The 16,137-nt window shown below is 43.9% G+C and overlaps 1 protein-coding gene across 2 annotated transcripts in view; it reads left to right on the top strand.

The window, feature by feature from the left end:
• Positions 1-6,745: 6,745 nt before the first annotated feature.
• Positions 6,746-16,137, top strand: part of LOC109916093 (ankyrin repeat domain-containing protein 46) — a 17,239-nt gene continuing 7,847 nt past the window's right edge. Inside the window, exon 1 of one of the 2 annotated variants that reach the window (XM_020515800.2) lies at positions 6,746-7,124. In XM_020515800.2, coding sequence (XP_020371389.1) covers positions 6,814-7,124 — 311 coding nt within the window. In that variant the 5' untranslated portion in view covers positions 6,746-6,813. The remainder of the gene's footprint in view (positions 7,125-16,137) is intronic. The other variant, XM_020515799.2, reaches the window with a different exon arrangement.

Genomic DNA, 16,137 nt, shown 5'->3' with positions numbered 1-16,137 from the left:
TCCTTAGCGCTGTGAGGCAGCAGTGCTAACCACTGAACCACCATACCGCCCATGTTTTGTGCATAGTGATCTACTGCATGTGCCTGTATAACAGCTATAAAACTCAAAAAGCAATCCATCAGTCATAAAGCATGTTTAGTGTCTTCTTGAGGTGCTGTGTAAGTGCATTATTAAAATCAGACCAAAATCTGTCCTCATAATGCACTCCTATGTGCTTAACTAATGCCTCCGCAGATGTTGGATATTGCATAAAGGTCATTTGTCCACAATCATTTAATATATTTACAATTCACAACAAAATCATTACATTGCACAGGCAGACACTGGATGGAACCCTGGTTTCTACTGAAATCTTCTGTGCTGTTGGATTCATGGATTCCTGAAAGAGGAACTGAGACATCTGAGCCATAGGGTTGAATCTTTTTTTTTTGCCTAAGTCTGAACTGTGTTGACTTTTTTGAAAGGATTTTCATCTTGAGACCTAGCACTTTACTTGCACTCTCTTACCAAATTAGACACTCTGCCCCTATGGTTTCTCTTATGTCCTACTTCCACCCTACCTTACCATGCACTGTTCCCCTCTGCATGAGTGTGTATTCACTAAAAGACCAGCATCCCTTGCTCCTGCATCATCTTTTAAAGGTCGCTGTGCATGTGGACAAACGTTGGCAATCTGGCATTGGCCTTCACCAGTAATATAATGGCATAGCAGCCACAAAACCATACTGCCCACAGCACACATGGCTGACATTCCCTTACACATACAACCCTAGTCTCTCAACCTGTTTAACCACAACGTCACACACTCTATCTGTCCCTGGCTGCTCCCCAAACTTCTAAGTCACCACCACCAGTCCTCAATGCCTGCAGCTTGTCTTTGTCCAGCTGGGAAACATGACATACAATCAAACAATCAGACAAATCAAAAGTCAAATGTGAGCTTTTATTTACAGAAAGGAAAAAGGAACAGAATTTCTCTAACACAATGCAAACCAGATCTGGGTATCATGACCAACAAAATATGACAGTGAACGATTATAGGTACTTTTAATCAATCTGTTCAGGGATGCTGAAACACAGATTTGGAGCATGTCGGACCCGAACCCAGGCCTTTGGCTCAGTAGGAGGCACACTACCATTGTGCCACAAGACTCCTGAAAATCTTGTGCTCTACAGACTGAAATATACAGGCTTCAGTAGTCAATGATTGTATGCTGCAGGGGAGGTGATGGCCTAGTAGTATTATGACTAGACTATTAATCCAAAAACTCAGCTAATGTTCTGACCTGATCTAATCTGTCCATCTTCCTACTCATCTGTCTTCTCCACCATTCCACAGACCATCACAATAAGCCCCTACCCACATCCACCTATCACAATCTCTCCTATCCATCCCCCAGTTCCACCACACTCCCTCTATTTATTTGTGGGCTTTCCTTTCCACCCACCACCCCCACCCCACCTGATGAAGGGTTTCAGCCTAAAACGTTGACTTACCTGCCCCTTGGATGCTGTCTGACCTGCTGTGCTTTTCCAGCCACATACCTATAGATTAATGTTCTGCGGATCTGGGTTTGAATCCCACCATGGCAGGTAATGGAATTTGAACGCAATGAAGAATCTGGAATTAAGGGTCTAATGATCATTGTGAAACCATTGTCAATTCTTGGGGGAAATCCCATCTGGTTCACTAACGTCCTTTAGGGAGAGATATCTGCTATCCTTATCTGGTCTGGCCTACATGTAACTCCAGACCCACAGCAACACGATTGACTCTTGACTGCTTTATGAGCAATTAGGAATGAGCAAGAAGTGCTGGCCTAGCCGGAGATGCCTACATCCTGTGAGTGAATATCAAAATAATTATCTTCTACTGATAATACAGAATTGTTACAGCTTAGAAGGAAGGCATTTAGTCCATCATCACCTGCACTAGCTGTTCAAACACTGCAGGGCAATTTAGCATGGTCAATCCATTTAACCTGTTCATTTTTGGACTGTGAGAGATAACCAGAGCACCCAGCAGAAACCCACACAGACACAGGGAGAATGTGCAAACTTCCCACAGAAAGGTGCCCAAGGTTGGAATTGAACCCAGGTCCCTGGCACTCTGAGGCAGCACTGCTAACCACTGAGCCACCATGCCACCCTCACACTGCACTTGAAGCAACTGAGCTCTGTCATGGAAAATGTCAACTTCCTCTATCCCAATGTCCTTGTCCTTGGAAGACTCATTCCCTTCCCACAGTTCCTCAGTATTCAGGATATCACCTTGTTGCCTGCTCCAAATGTGCACGGCACAGCAGTACAAGATGATGCAGCATACTCTGTCCAGACTATACTCTCAGATTGATCCAGTTAGCAGAACGGCAACCTCAAAAGCCCAATACTCTGCACCACCACAGCCCAGGGCGATATTAACTCTGCGCTCCACATCTTTTGGGGGGTTGCACAATGGTGCCATCATCCATGGTAACTCCTGTCCCCCAGTAAACAGCCTTAAGACACCTGGACTGCAAAATGCACCAGATCACACAATTTCTCCAGAATGTATAAAGTATGGCAGCTGCCAGTGTAGGTCAAACACCTCCAGTAACTGGCACCAGAGATCATAGAGCACCTGAACATTATTAGAATCTGCAGCATTTTGGTGTGGCTGTCTCAGTGCCATATGTGTATAGGCCATATCACCCTGCACTTGGGGGGGATATAGCTCTGTTCCTGAATCCACTGCCCAGGCTGTAGCACTGACCTTGAACAACATGAACCTATGCAACCTTGTACAGATGGCAGTAGCTCAGAGAGGCAAGGGAGGAAATTGCTGGGGCCTTAAGGGAAATTTTTGTATCCTCACTGGCTACAGGGGAGGTCCCAGAGGGTTGGAGCATAGCCAATGTTGTTCCTTCGTATAAGAAGGGTGGCAAGGATAATGCAGCTAATTACAGGCTAGTGAGCCTTATGTCAGTGGTAGGGAAATTATTGGAGAGGATTCTTCGAGACAGGATTTACTCCCATTTGGAAATAAGTGGGCAAATTAGCAAGAGGCAACACGGTTTTGTGAAAGGGAAGTCGTGTCTCACTAACCTGGTTGAGTTTTTTGAGGAAGTGACGAAGATGATCGATAAGGGTAGGGCAGTGGATGTTGTCTATATGGACTTCAATAAGGCCTTTGACAAGGTCCCTCATGGCAGGATGATACAGAAGGTAAAATTGCACGGGGTCAGAGGTGAGCTTGCAAGATGGATAAAAAAACTGGCTCAGTCATAGAAGACAGAGGGTAGCAGTGAAGGGTGTGTTTCTGAATGGAGGGCTGTGACTAGTGGTGTTCCTCAGGGATCAGTGTTGGGACCTTTGCTATTTGTAATACATATAAATGATTTGGAGGAGAATGTAACTGGTCTGATTAGTAAGTTTGCCGATGACACAATGGTTGGTGGAATTGTGGATAGCAATGAGGACCGTCAAAGGATATAGCTGGATATAGATTGGTTGGTGACTTGGGCAGAGTGATGGCAGATGGAGTTTATTCAGAAAAATGTGAGGTAATGCATTTTGGAAGGTCTAATCCAGATGGAAAAAATACAGTAAATGGCAGAACCCTTAAGAGTACTGATAGGCAGAGGGATCTGGGTGTACAGGTATACAGCTCACTGAAAGTGGCAACGCAGGTGGAGAAGATAGTCAATGAGGCATACGGCATGCTTGCCTTCATCGGCCAGGGCACTGAGTTTAGAAATTGGCAGGTAATGTTGCAGCTTTATAGAACTTTAGTTAGGCTGCATTTGGAATATTGTGTTCAATTCTGGTCGCCACACTACCAGAAGGATGTGGTGGCTTTGGAGAGGGTACAGAAAAGATTTACCAGGATGTTGCCTGCTATGGAGGGCATTAGCTATGAGGAGAGGTTGGAGAAACCTGGGTTGTTCTCACTGGAACGACGGAGGTTGAGGGGTGACCTGATAGAGGTCTACAGGATTGTGAAGGGCATGGACAGAGTGGACATGTCAGAAGCTTTTTCCCAGGGTGGAAGAGTCAGTTACTAGGGGGCATAGGTTTAAAGGTGATGTACGAGGCAAGTTTTTTACACAAATTGTGGTGGGTGCCTGGAACTCGCTGCTGGGGGAGGTAGTGGGAACAGATATTATGGTGACTTTTAAAGGGCGTCTTGACAAATATATGAATAGGATGGGAATAGAGGGATACGGTCCCTGGAAGGGTAGGGGGCTTTAGTTGAGATGGGCAGCATGTCGGTGCAGGCTTGGAGGACCAAAGGGTCTGTTCCTGTGCTGTAATTTTCTTTGTTCTTTGTTCTATCATCATCCAAACTCATTTGTAGGTGCCCAACTGAGAGATTAAACATAGTCTTGCTCCCTAAGAAGGTGCGGGTCACCTAGGAGTTCAATGCTACAGTGACCTTAACAGCTAATGGGAGAAGATGGCCTCCCACTCCTGCAGCCCTCAGGCCCCCTGCAGCATCCTGAACAGTTCCATCTCCGTGCCCTTGAGACAAATGGAGCCTGCCTCAGCACTGCACGTTGCTCAAATTCAGGAAATGCAGTTGCCTCCCGTGCAGCCCACATATCCTGAGGGATCCTGTGGCTGTGACCTCTCTCTGAGCTGGCCTGCTGCTGCTGCTCCTCGGCTAGCCATTGCCATCATTCTCCTGCATTTGTCTTTGCTTTCTCAGGTAGGCAGCCACAGTGACCAACATGATACCAGCTCAGGGCCCATCGGTCTCAGTGGCAAGGTCCTAAACTGGATGCAGATAACAGACATAAGTGAACATCCCCACTTCTGACCTTATGATGGAGGGAAGGTCATTGATAAAGTAGGAGAAACTGTTTGGGCTTAGGACACTACCCTGACGAACTCCCGCAGAGATGTTCTGGAGCTAAGATGACTGACCTCCAACAACCAGAACCATTTTCTTGTGTGCAAGGTATGACTCCAACAGTGGAGAATTTTCCCCTGATTCCCATTGATTCCAGTTTTGCTCGGGCTCCTTGATGCCACACTCATTCAAATGCAACCTTGATGTCAAGGGCTGTCACTCTTAAACAGCTCTTGTTTCAATGTTTAAACTAAGGCTGTTATGAGATCAGGAGCTGAGTGGCCCTGGTGGAACCCAAACTGGGCATTACTGAGCTGGTTATTGCTGAGCAGGTGCTGCTTGATAGCACTGTTGATGACACACTTTATTTATGATTGAGAGTGGACAAATGAGGTGGTAATTGGCCAAGTTGTATTTGTACTGCAATGTTCTACATTGTTGAGTAGATGCCAGTGTTGTTTATCTTGGAACAGCTTGGCTAGGAGAGTGGCAAGTTCTGGAGCATTACAGAATGTTGTCAGGCTCCATAGCCTTTGTAGTATCCACTGCCTCCAACCATATCTTGACATCACATGGAGTTAATCAAGTTGACTGAAGACTGCCTCTGTGATACATGTAAACATTCTTGTAAACCATTCTAACATTCAAGGAACTGACTTCTGTTAAGTGCCAAAGTTTTGGATGCACTTGAATGTCATTCTAAATACTCGTCAGTCTTAATAAAACCTATGACCAGAGAGAAAAAAAAACTTCCTAACCTGCATCCTCCTTCCACATTGCCTTCCAAACCCAGATTAAAACAAAGAGTAAAATAGCATCTGTAGAAAGAGAAACAAAGTTAATGTTTTAAGTTCAGGGGCCCTTCTTCAGAATGCAGGTTCTTCTTCGATAGCACCTTTGCAAACCCTCTTTTGACAGTACCTTCCATACCTGAGACCTCTAGCACCTCTGAAGGAAAAGTTCAGCAAATGTCTGTGAACACCATCTTAACCTGCAAGTTCCCCTCACCTTTGTGACTTGGAGAGATTTTCAGTCAAGCTATTCTGACATACCTTTGTGGCAGGTGAGAATTGAACCCAGAGTTTCTGTCCCAGACTTAGCGACATTACCACTGCACCACAAGAGACATTCCATGTTAATTCCGTTACTCTCCCCATGGAAGCTGCCAGATCTGCTGAGTTTCCTCCAGCATTTTTTGTTTTTGTTTATTATGACACACCCTCTGGAGCAGGTGGGACTTGAACCCAGATGTCTTGGCTCAGAGGTAGGGACACTACCATTGCACCTTAAGATCCGTAGCCATCGTGACTTGAAACCACATTGCTATTCCTTCACTGTCACTGGGTCAAAAGCCTAGAACTCCGTCCCTAATGGCACTGTGGGTATCCCTGCACCTCAGGTTAGCTCACCCAGCTTTACCCCCAGAGCAATTAGAAATAGGCAATGAATGCCATTGGCACCCATATCTGAAGAACCTGTAAAACAACAACAAAAACAGAAGTTGCTGGAAATGCTCAGCAGGTCTGGCAGCATTTGTGAAGAAACAAAATCAGAGTTAACGTTTCGGGTCCTTCCTCATAACAGATCCTTAGTTAGTGAGGAAGGATTTTCTTCAGAGATGCTGCCAGACCTGCTGAGCATTTCTAGCAACTACTGTTTTAGTTCCTGGTCTACAGCATCCTCAGTTCTTTTGGTTTTGATAATAAAACAACAATGAGGGTAATTGACCAAGTATATAAGCCCTGTACGTGGGTTTTGAGTGTAAAGTTATATATTTTTTTCCCACTGGGATCATAGTCTCATTGTTTTCTCGCCCTCCTTTTGGATGGAAAGACGAAACAGTTGAGTGCCGGTACGTGCGTTAAGTTTGACCTCTTGCTGCTGCCGTCCTGTGCTCTGAGCCTGCGCGGTTGATGGGATCCGGGGGTGGGGGGAGGTGGCAGTCAGCAGAGGGACAGGAGGAGGAGGTGTGGAAGGCTGCCATGTCGTACGTATTTATTAACGATTCCTGCCAGACCGGGGTGCCGCTGCTGCAGGCCTGCATCGACGGCGACCTCGCCTACGCCAAGCGGCTGCTGGAGAGCGGCTTCGACCCCAACATCCGTGACGGCCGAGGCCGCACCGGCCTTCACGTAGCCGCCGCCCGGGGCAACGTCGACATCTGCCGCCTGCTGCACAAGTTCGGGGCCGACCTGCTGGCCACCGACAACCAGGGCAACACCGCCCTGCACCTCTGCGGACATGTCGACTCCATCCAGTTCCTGGTGTCCAACGGCCTCAAAATCGACATCTGGTGGGTCCGGTCTGGGGCTAGGTCTGGAACTAGGTCTGGGGCTAGGACTGGAACTAGGTCTGGGGCTAGGACTGGAACTAGGTCTGGGGCTAGGACTGGAACTAGGTCTGGGGCTAGGACTGGAACTGAATCATAGAATCCCTACAATGTGGAAACAGGCCCTTTGACCCAACAAGTCCACACCGACACAAAGAGCATCCCACCCAGACCTATCCTCCTAATCTACACATCCCTGAACACTACGGGCAATTTAGCATGGCCAATCCACCTAGCCTGCACATCTTTGGATTGTGGGAGGAAACCCACGCAGACACAGGGAGAATGCAAACTCCATGCAGACAGTCGCCCGAGGGTGGAAGCGAACCTGGGTCCCTGTGGTGCTGTGAGGCAGCAGTGCTAACCACTGAGCCACTCTTTAATAATTTTAAAGAGATAGGCAAGATGTTTAGTGGGGATTTAGGAAAACTTTTTTTTCCCTCTTGGAGGGTGGTGGAAATGTGGAATGCACTCCCTAGGAGGATAAATGAGGTGGGAATCTTCACAATCTTTTGAAAGTTCTTGGATGGGGACTTGAAACTGTCATAACATTCAAGGCTATGGGCATAGTGTGGAAACGTGGGACGAGTGTAGCTGGTGTTATATTTTTGGCAGTACAGACTTGATGAACCGAATTGCCTCTTCTGTACTGTATGATTCTATTGACTTAGACTGGGTCTCAGCTGGTTTGGAACAAAAACAGAAGTTGCTGGAAAAGCTCAGCAGGTCTGGCAGCATCTGTGAAGAAAAGTCAGGGTTAATGTTTCACTTCCAGTGACCCTTCCTCAGAACTTGGATTTAGGCAGGGCTGGGTCTGACAGCTAGATTGGACATGGGTTGAAACAAACAGAAATTTCTGGAGAAACCCATCGAGTGTTGCAACATCTGTCGAGAGAAAACAGAATTAATGTTTCAAGTCCACTGACCTTTCAGAACTGAAGAAGGATCTGTGGACTTGAATCGTTAACTCTGTTTTCTTTCCTCAGATGTTGCCAGATCTGCTGAGACTTTCCAGCAATTTTGTTTTCTTTTTGAGTTAACTAGAACATGAAGACAGGAAAACAAAGTGCTGGAAATACTCCAGGAAGGCAGCATCTGTAGAGCGAGACAGAGTGAATGTTTCAAATTGAATTGACCTCTCATCAGAATTCTGTGCAGCATTGGACATAATTTTAACTCCGTTTGTGTCCAGAGATCCTTCCTGACCTGATATTTCTAGCTCTTTTTGCTTTTATTTCAAATTATAAACAAATGCATCTGCTGCAAGTAGACAAAAGCTTGATTCAGTACATTATCCAAACGGTGGCTAATGCCATAAGTGCAGCATTCACTGCATACTGCAGCAAAGGCATCAGCCTTGTTTGCTGTGGTCTAGTCCTGAAGCAGGTCTCGAACCCAGACCTTGCGGTTCAGAGGTAAGTCTGCTACAAGCTCAACAATGAGTGACTTCTCAGATGAATTAGATCGTGGCTCATCTTTATTTTTACCCACCTGCCTTGCTTTTATATCCATCAAGACCCCTGTGTAACGAAATTGATTGATCGATCTCCACGTTTTCAGTTTTGAGGTGGCAGCCACCTTCCAAGCAGCTGTTTTGTAGGAGACATGTTTCCTGGTTTGTACTGCACTTTCTGAAGAAGTGCTTCCTGACATCTTAACAGTCTACCTCTAATTTTGAGTTTATGCCCCACAGAGGTAATTGTTTCTTTTAATCTACCCTATAAATTTCTTTAAGCACCTGAATTAGGTGTCCTGTAAATCTTTTATACTCAGTGGAATTTTGACCTAGTCTAGGCAGTCTCTCTTTGACCCTTTTGGTGCCAGCGTCTTTCTGATCTTTGTGCGGTGTAGCTTCTAAAGCCAGTTGAATCTTTGTAAGGCATGGTGCTCAGAAATGAACTTGCTACTCCAACCACAGGCCAACTAAAGCTATATGCACCTAAACCATAACTTTTACTGTTTTGTATTTCAGCTCTTTTGAGATCCAGGCCTGCATTTGCATAGTGACTCCCTGAAAATATTATTGCGCTCTAAAAACATCACTAGTTGCTCATAGGGCCGTAAAACATAACAGCAGTAGTAAATCGTTCAACTCATTGAGTCTTCCTTTCCACTCAATGAAATCGTGGCTAATCTAGATAATCCTCAACTCCACTTTCTTATCTTGTTCCCCATAACCCTTGATTCCTGACTGGTCAAAAAATCCTCAGCCTAAAATATACTTAATGGCCCAGCCTCTACATCTCTCTGCAATAAAGAATTCCACAGAGTCACTCTATTGTGAGGGAAGAAATTACTGTTCATCTCAGTCTTATGTTGGCAACCTGTCACTTTAAAATTATTCTATGTGGTCCTAGACAGTCTCAGAGTCGGAGGGAGGGGAGAAAAACACTTGTGCATTTATCCTGTCAAGTCCCCCAATAATCTTATGTTTCAATAAGGTCATATCATTCTTCTATCTTCCAATGAGTTCAGGTAGTACAGGCCCAACTTGCACAACCTTCCCCAATACCTGTTGAACTTTTATTTTTGCTTTTTGATATTTAGGCATCGGGACTCCCAGATCCACCTGTGCTGTAGCTTTCTTCAATTTAAATAATACTCCGCTTCTCTTCTTCCTGCCAAAGTGCAAAATCTCTCAGTTTCTCCCATTGTATTTTATCTGACAAGCTTTTGTCCACTTATTAACCTATTTGTATCCTTCTGCAGACTGTGTGTCGTCCTCGGCATTCGTCTTCCCACTTATTTTTGTGTCATCTGCAAACTTGGTGATAGTTCCTTCACTTTCCTTGTCCAAGTCATAAATATCTATTCTGAGTAATTGTGGTCCTAGCACTGATCCTTGTGGCACTCCCTGTTTTTATCCATATTACTAACTGTTTATAGGCCATTGAACATTAATAAGCCTCTTGCTCTTAGTCTTGATCAGGTTTCTACTTGCTTTTGGATAAGTTGGTTATCCAGTTTTAGTGGATCCTTACTTTGCAAGACCGGGTGTTGGTGTCTGAGTAGGTCAGGCAGCATCTAAGGAAAGAGAAATAGCTTTGAAGACATGTCGTATCAGACTCGAAATATTAGCTCTTTTTTTGTTTTCTGTCCACAGATGCTGCCATATCTGCTGAGTTTCTCCAACATTTTCTGTTTTATTTTGGATTTCCAACATCTGCTTTATATTGCTGTCGGTATGTCTGTTATTAGTTGTTGGCATCTCTTACTTTTATGAGTTTTGCCATATAATTTAGTCCTTCAAAAAAATGTTGCTAATGATTTTGTATGCCACTATCATTTCACAACAGTCAAACACTGTACAATGCTTAATTATGAAGTATCTCTTTAAAAGTGATCTTTTGAGGCACACCTGAACTGTCATGCCAGTTTTTTTTATACTAATGTTTACAGCATGTTTTTATTCACTGAGGCACGTCTTAATATATGTGGTTGAATTATCTTTTAATTGCTGCAGCTCAACAGGTTGTTTTGCTTGAAATTGACATTATGACAACTTGTGCCAGTAGTCTCCCCATGGTTTGTTTATGGCTTTCGTGATTCTGGGAAGAGTGGATGTTTGTTCCCCAGAGTGACAGAGGTGACAGATGTTTACTGAGCATCTCTAACAAATATGAGAGGATCAGGATGCCTGAGGCGACTTAATTCTGGCGTGGTGGGCAGGAGGCGACTGTTGGCTAAATTAGTTAGTCTTATTTTTTTAAAAAGAAATTATTTTCCCACCGTAAAACAGACAATCTGAAACTATTTGCAAAGTAACATAACAGTTGTAACTTTGTACCATGGATGCACACAGCATGCTGTGATTGATGTGCACCACTACTGCTATGTATTGCTTTATTTGCACTATAAAAATAATATAGGATGAGCTGGTGTAGCATGTTTATTCTCAATACAGTAGTTTGGATGTTATTTGTATTTCTAATTTAGTACAACACAGCTTTTGACGTTCAATGTTACAAGCATTATTTTGGCACTGAATCAATAAATGCATAGGAGACATCAGTTGGAGCTGTTTGTTTGACATGTCATATTTGCATGTCCTGAATTGACTGGTTTAAGAGCAGACAGCAATGACCTCTGGTACTGAGCTCTGTCAGACACGAGCTTTACTCTAGACCTTTCTAACAATAGTTAAAATGCTTTTGGTATTCAGATTGACAATACAACACCTGAGAAATGTTACACACTGTTATGTTCAAACATGTTTCGCAGCAGGTCTTTATCAACCTCACTGTAAAGTTGACTCAGCTCTAATTTTTACTGGAATTCATTCAACGGAGCTATGACTGAGGTTAACTCCAACCTGACTTCTACCTGCAGTTTCTCAATGTGGTTTTTCTGTGTAGCTTGTCAGTATTATTTTAATAGTTTGTTAGGAACAATATATAAGTTTGTTATATTTTAAATTATTAAGGGGAAGACATGGATTTAGTTCCACTTTTAAGAGTTATTTTGTGGGTTTGGTACTGGGAACAGTGTACCCTCCAAGCTGCATGGCCATGCCATGCATCCACTCTGAGTGTTTTGACAATTGACATGTGGGCACATTCACTTCCAGTTTCTCCAGCCGCTGCTGCACGTGGGCCTCTCACAGTAGCTGGAGAAATTGGAGGAAACATGGCTGAAAAGTCTGAAGGCCTGTTTGTATACATGCATTTTCACAGTCTTGAAGTGAAGAGATGGGGTTCATAGAATTTAGATCACAGAATCCCTACAGTGCGGAAACAGGCCATTTGGCCCAAGAAGTCCACACCGACCCTTGGAGCATCCCACCCAGACCCATCTCCCTCTAACCCACTTAAGCTACACGTCCCTGAACACTACGGGCAACTTAGAATGACCAGTGCGCCTGCACATCTTTGGACTGTGGGAGAAAACTGTTGCACGTGGAGGAAACCCACGCAGACACGGGAAGATTGTGCAAACTTCACACGACAGTCGTCTGAGGGTGGAATCGAACCTGGGTCCCTGGCGCTGTGAGGCAGCAGTGCTAACCACTGAGCCACCGTGGGTTGGTGGTTTAGTGCATTAAAAATTGTAGGAAACAGCATAGCTTTTTTGTCTAACGACAGAGAACCAGTGGCAGATATACAGACAGAAAAATCCAGAGCCAGTTAGTGTGCAGATGTGCCAGGGAGTGGAAGTGTGAGGATTAAATTCTCTGGTCAGAAGTCCTACTGAAAGCGGAGTATAGGGAATTAATCTGTTTCCTCTGAAATTAACATAATACTAAGTTTAGTTTGCAGTTTATTTTGAGTGTCTCCAGAGACATCAGCTGAAGAAAAGCATCTAATAAATGCTCAGGAATTTGCTGCAACAAGAGCAAGAAGACTTAGTGTGGAGATAGTGGTGGGTTTTTTCTGGGGTTTATTATTTGTAAGGATATTGCTAGGATAAAAATGATCAGTGAGAGTTTGAATCATTTTGCTGGTGTTTGTTCTGAAATCTTTCCAAGTTTTTTGTCTCCTGCAACATAGTTCATGTGCTTTTCTTGTTTAATAACTGTTTTATGCTTTGTGTTAAAAGTACACTTGCAGACTTTTGTGAATGTTTTCAGTGACACAGCTCCATGGCTTTTAAAAGAAAACAATTTGGGATCGAGCAAGCCAGATTTCACACTGGCACCTGACTTGTCCAGTATTTGTATTAGCTAGGATCATAATAGGTTGCCCTTTCAACTCTACATTTCAACTTTCATGTCACTTATTGGGAGTGTAATATCCTGTGAATCACAAAAAGCTAACATCCAGATTCAGCGGGAGCAGGGAAGGCAAATGAAATATTGGTCCATATTTCAAGGGAATGGAGTATAAAAATATGGAGGCTTTGCTAGAACTATATAAGGCACCAGTCAAACCACAGCTGGAAAAACTATAAACAGTTTCAGGTCCCTTATCTAAGGAGTAACACTTGACGTTGGAGGCGGTCCAGAAAAGTTTCACCGGGCTAACACTACATATGGACTTCTTATAAAGAGAGATTGAATAGATTGGGTCTATACTCATCAGAATTTAGAAGAATGAGAGGTGACCTTATTGAAACATACAAGACACTTCAGGGCATGACAGGGTGGATACAGAAAGATCATTTCTCCCTTCTGGGAGATCAGAGATGAGTAGGAATCTGTTAAAATTTTCACCACAAAGGATTTTCAAGTCTGTTATATGTATTCAAGGCTGAGATAGATTTTTAATCAGCAAAGGAATCAAGGGTTATGAAGCAGCAAACTGGAGTTTAGTATTATCAGATCAGCCATGATATCATGGAATAGCAGAGCAGATTCGATGCGCTGACTGGTCTACTTTTGCTCCTACGTCTTAAGGACATTGAGGTGTGCCATTCCTGTTCTTTATTTTTCTTAAATTCTTGGAGGCTTTAGCATAATCAAATTGTGCTATTGACTTACATGGTCATTACTCTGTGATATTTCCTTGTATTAATTTGATTCTTACTTATCGTGTTATAGTGATCACTATATTTCTGTGCTGCCACACTGTCTGCAGTTTTACGATTCCATCTTCTTGCTCTTCATCCTTATACATGGGGCTGAACTTTATGCTGAGGCTAGAGATGCTTCCTCCACCACACACACAAGGAAAGTCAGTATTGCACTGGTGCTCAACAAGGGCCAGTCTTCTGCCCCTCAGCAAAAGACAGTCCCATGAGAGCTGCTGAGCGAATTACTGGTGGGATTCAGCCACTTGACCGTCAAGCCTGCTTCACATTTTGATAAGCTCATGGCTGATCTGCTCACTATACATTCCTCCACCCCCCCCTCCAACTACCACTATCCAATAACCTTTCACCTCCTTGCTTATCAAGAATATCTACCATGGCCTTGACATTATTAAAGATTCTTCTTCCACGCTCTTTTGAGGGAAAAGAGTTCCAAAGTGTCTCAATTCTCTGAGAGAGGGTTTCTTCGAATCACAATCTTAAATGTATTAATACAGAAGCTTGGATATGTAAAGGCTGTTGAGTTTTTTTTTATTTTTCAGAGCACCTGTTTATCTTTGCAATTTCATTTTATAGAAAAGCAAGTCAAAATGTGCAAATACAAAACAGCAGAATTGCTTAAAAGCTTAGATAGCTGCTGTAGAGAGAACAGCTGCCTTTAATGCTTCAGGCATGTAACCGTTCTGAGAATGCAACACGGTTGTAGAACAGGCACTTTTACACACTTTTATTTAAAGAAACCTTCAAGCCAAAATGGTTTAGTATTAGAGATAGTAGGAACTGCAGATGCTGGAGAATCTGAGATAACAAGGTGTAGAGCTGGATGAACACAGCAGGCCAAGCAGTATCAGAGGAGCAGGAAGACTGACGTTTCGGGCCTAGACCCCCCTCCTTCAGAAATGGGGGAGGGGAAAAGGGTCCTGAAATAAATAGGGATAGAGGGGGAGGCGGATACGAGATGGATAGAGGAGAAGATAGGTGGAGAAGAGATAGACCAGTCAAAGAGGCGGGGACGGAGCCAGTTAAGGTGAGTGTAGGTGGAGAGGTAGGGAGGACGGACAGGTCAAGGGGCAGGATGAGGTTAGTAGGTAGGAGATAGGGGTGGGGCTTGAGGAGGAGATAGGTGGGCGGAAGGACAAGTTAGGGAGGCGGGGATGAGCTGGGCTGGTTTTGAGATGCGGTAGGGGGAGGGGAGCTTTTGAAGCTTGTGAAGTCTACATTGATGCCATTGGGCTGCAGGGTATCCCATTTCTGTTTGAAGCTAGACCACATCTGTCAGATGATTACAATGTAACATTATTTGGGAATTCACTGGCTATAAAAAAAATTGCGTTATCCCAGGTGGACAGAAACTTTATTACAAGCTTCAAAAATGATATCTGAACATTTCTTCTGGACATTACATAATAGGATTCCTACAGTGTGGAAACAGGCCCTTCGGCCCAACAAGTCCACACTGACCCTCAGAACATCCCACCCAGACCCATCCCCCTATAACCCACCTAATCTACACATTGCTGAACACTACGGGCAATTTAGCATGGCCAATCCATCTAACCTGCACATCTTTGGACTGTGGGAGGAAACTGGAGTACCCGGAGGAAACCCATGCAGACACGGAGATTGTGCGAACTCTACACAGTTGCCCAAGGGCCGATTCGAACCCTGGTTGCTGGTGCTGTGAGGCAGCAGTGCTAACCACTGAGCCACTGTGCTGCCCCAAAGTGCCCATTTGATTTCAATTCTCTTTCCATCACAACAAGCAGGGTTCTGCTGACCCATGCTGAATCTATTGGTGTTTGGAAATGGGTGGGCAAGTTGATGTCTTGTGAAGTTAAGTAATTCTGTCAGAATTCAGAGCTTGCTGGTGTTTAGTTTTCTCTCCTGACTAGCTTTATGTTCTTGAAGTTGTGGAGCTGCATTACTTTGCCAGTGACTTGTGTTTTAATTTCCCAAGCTTTTTTTTAATAAAGTTTGTTTTTCCCCAAGTTCTTGTATTTATCTTAGTCCTTTTAAACCTTTGGGTTTCATGCAGCTTTTACTTCTTTAGTGTGTTTTTATTCATACTTAGTTCAGTTACTTCACTCAGATAAAGGTAACTTGCATTTACATAGTACCTTTTGCAACTTCAGATTGTCCAAAAACACTACCATTGCCAAATAACTATATTTGAAGTGTACTGACAGTTATAATGTAGAAAATATGTCAATTAATTTGCATGCAACAAGTTCTACAAAGAACATAAGAGCTAGGAGCAGGAGTAGGCCATCCGGCCCTTCGAGCCTGCTCCGCCATTCAATAAGATCATGGCTGATCTTTTCGTGGACTCAGATCCACTTACCCGCGTTCTCATCGTATCCCTTAATTCCTTTATTGTTCCAAAAAATATCTACCTTATCTTTTAAAAACGTTTACTGAAGTAGTGTGAACTACTCCACTGGGCAAGGAATTCCATAGATTAACAACCGTCTGGGTGAAGAAGTTCCTTCTCAATTCAGTCCTCAATCTGCTC

Source organism: Rhincodon typus, chromosome 14 (genome assembly GCF_021869965.1).
Source record: "Rhincodon typus isolate 14 chromosome 14, sRhiTyp1.1, whole genome shotgun sequence".
In the NCBI taxonomy this organism is placed as follows: domain Eukaryota; kingdom Metazoa; phylum Chordata; class Chondrichthyes; order Orectolobiformes; family Rhincodontidae; genus Rhincodon; species Rhincodon typus.
Note: the sequence above shows the minus strand (reverse complement) of the source record. Positions and strands in the feature narration are given on the sequence as shown.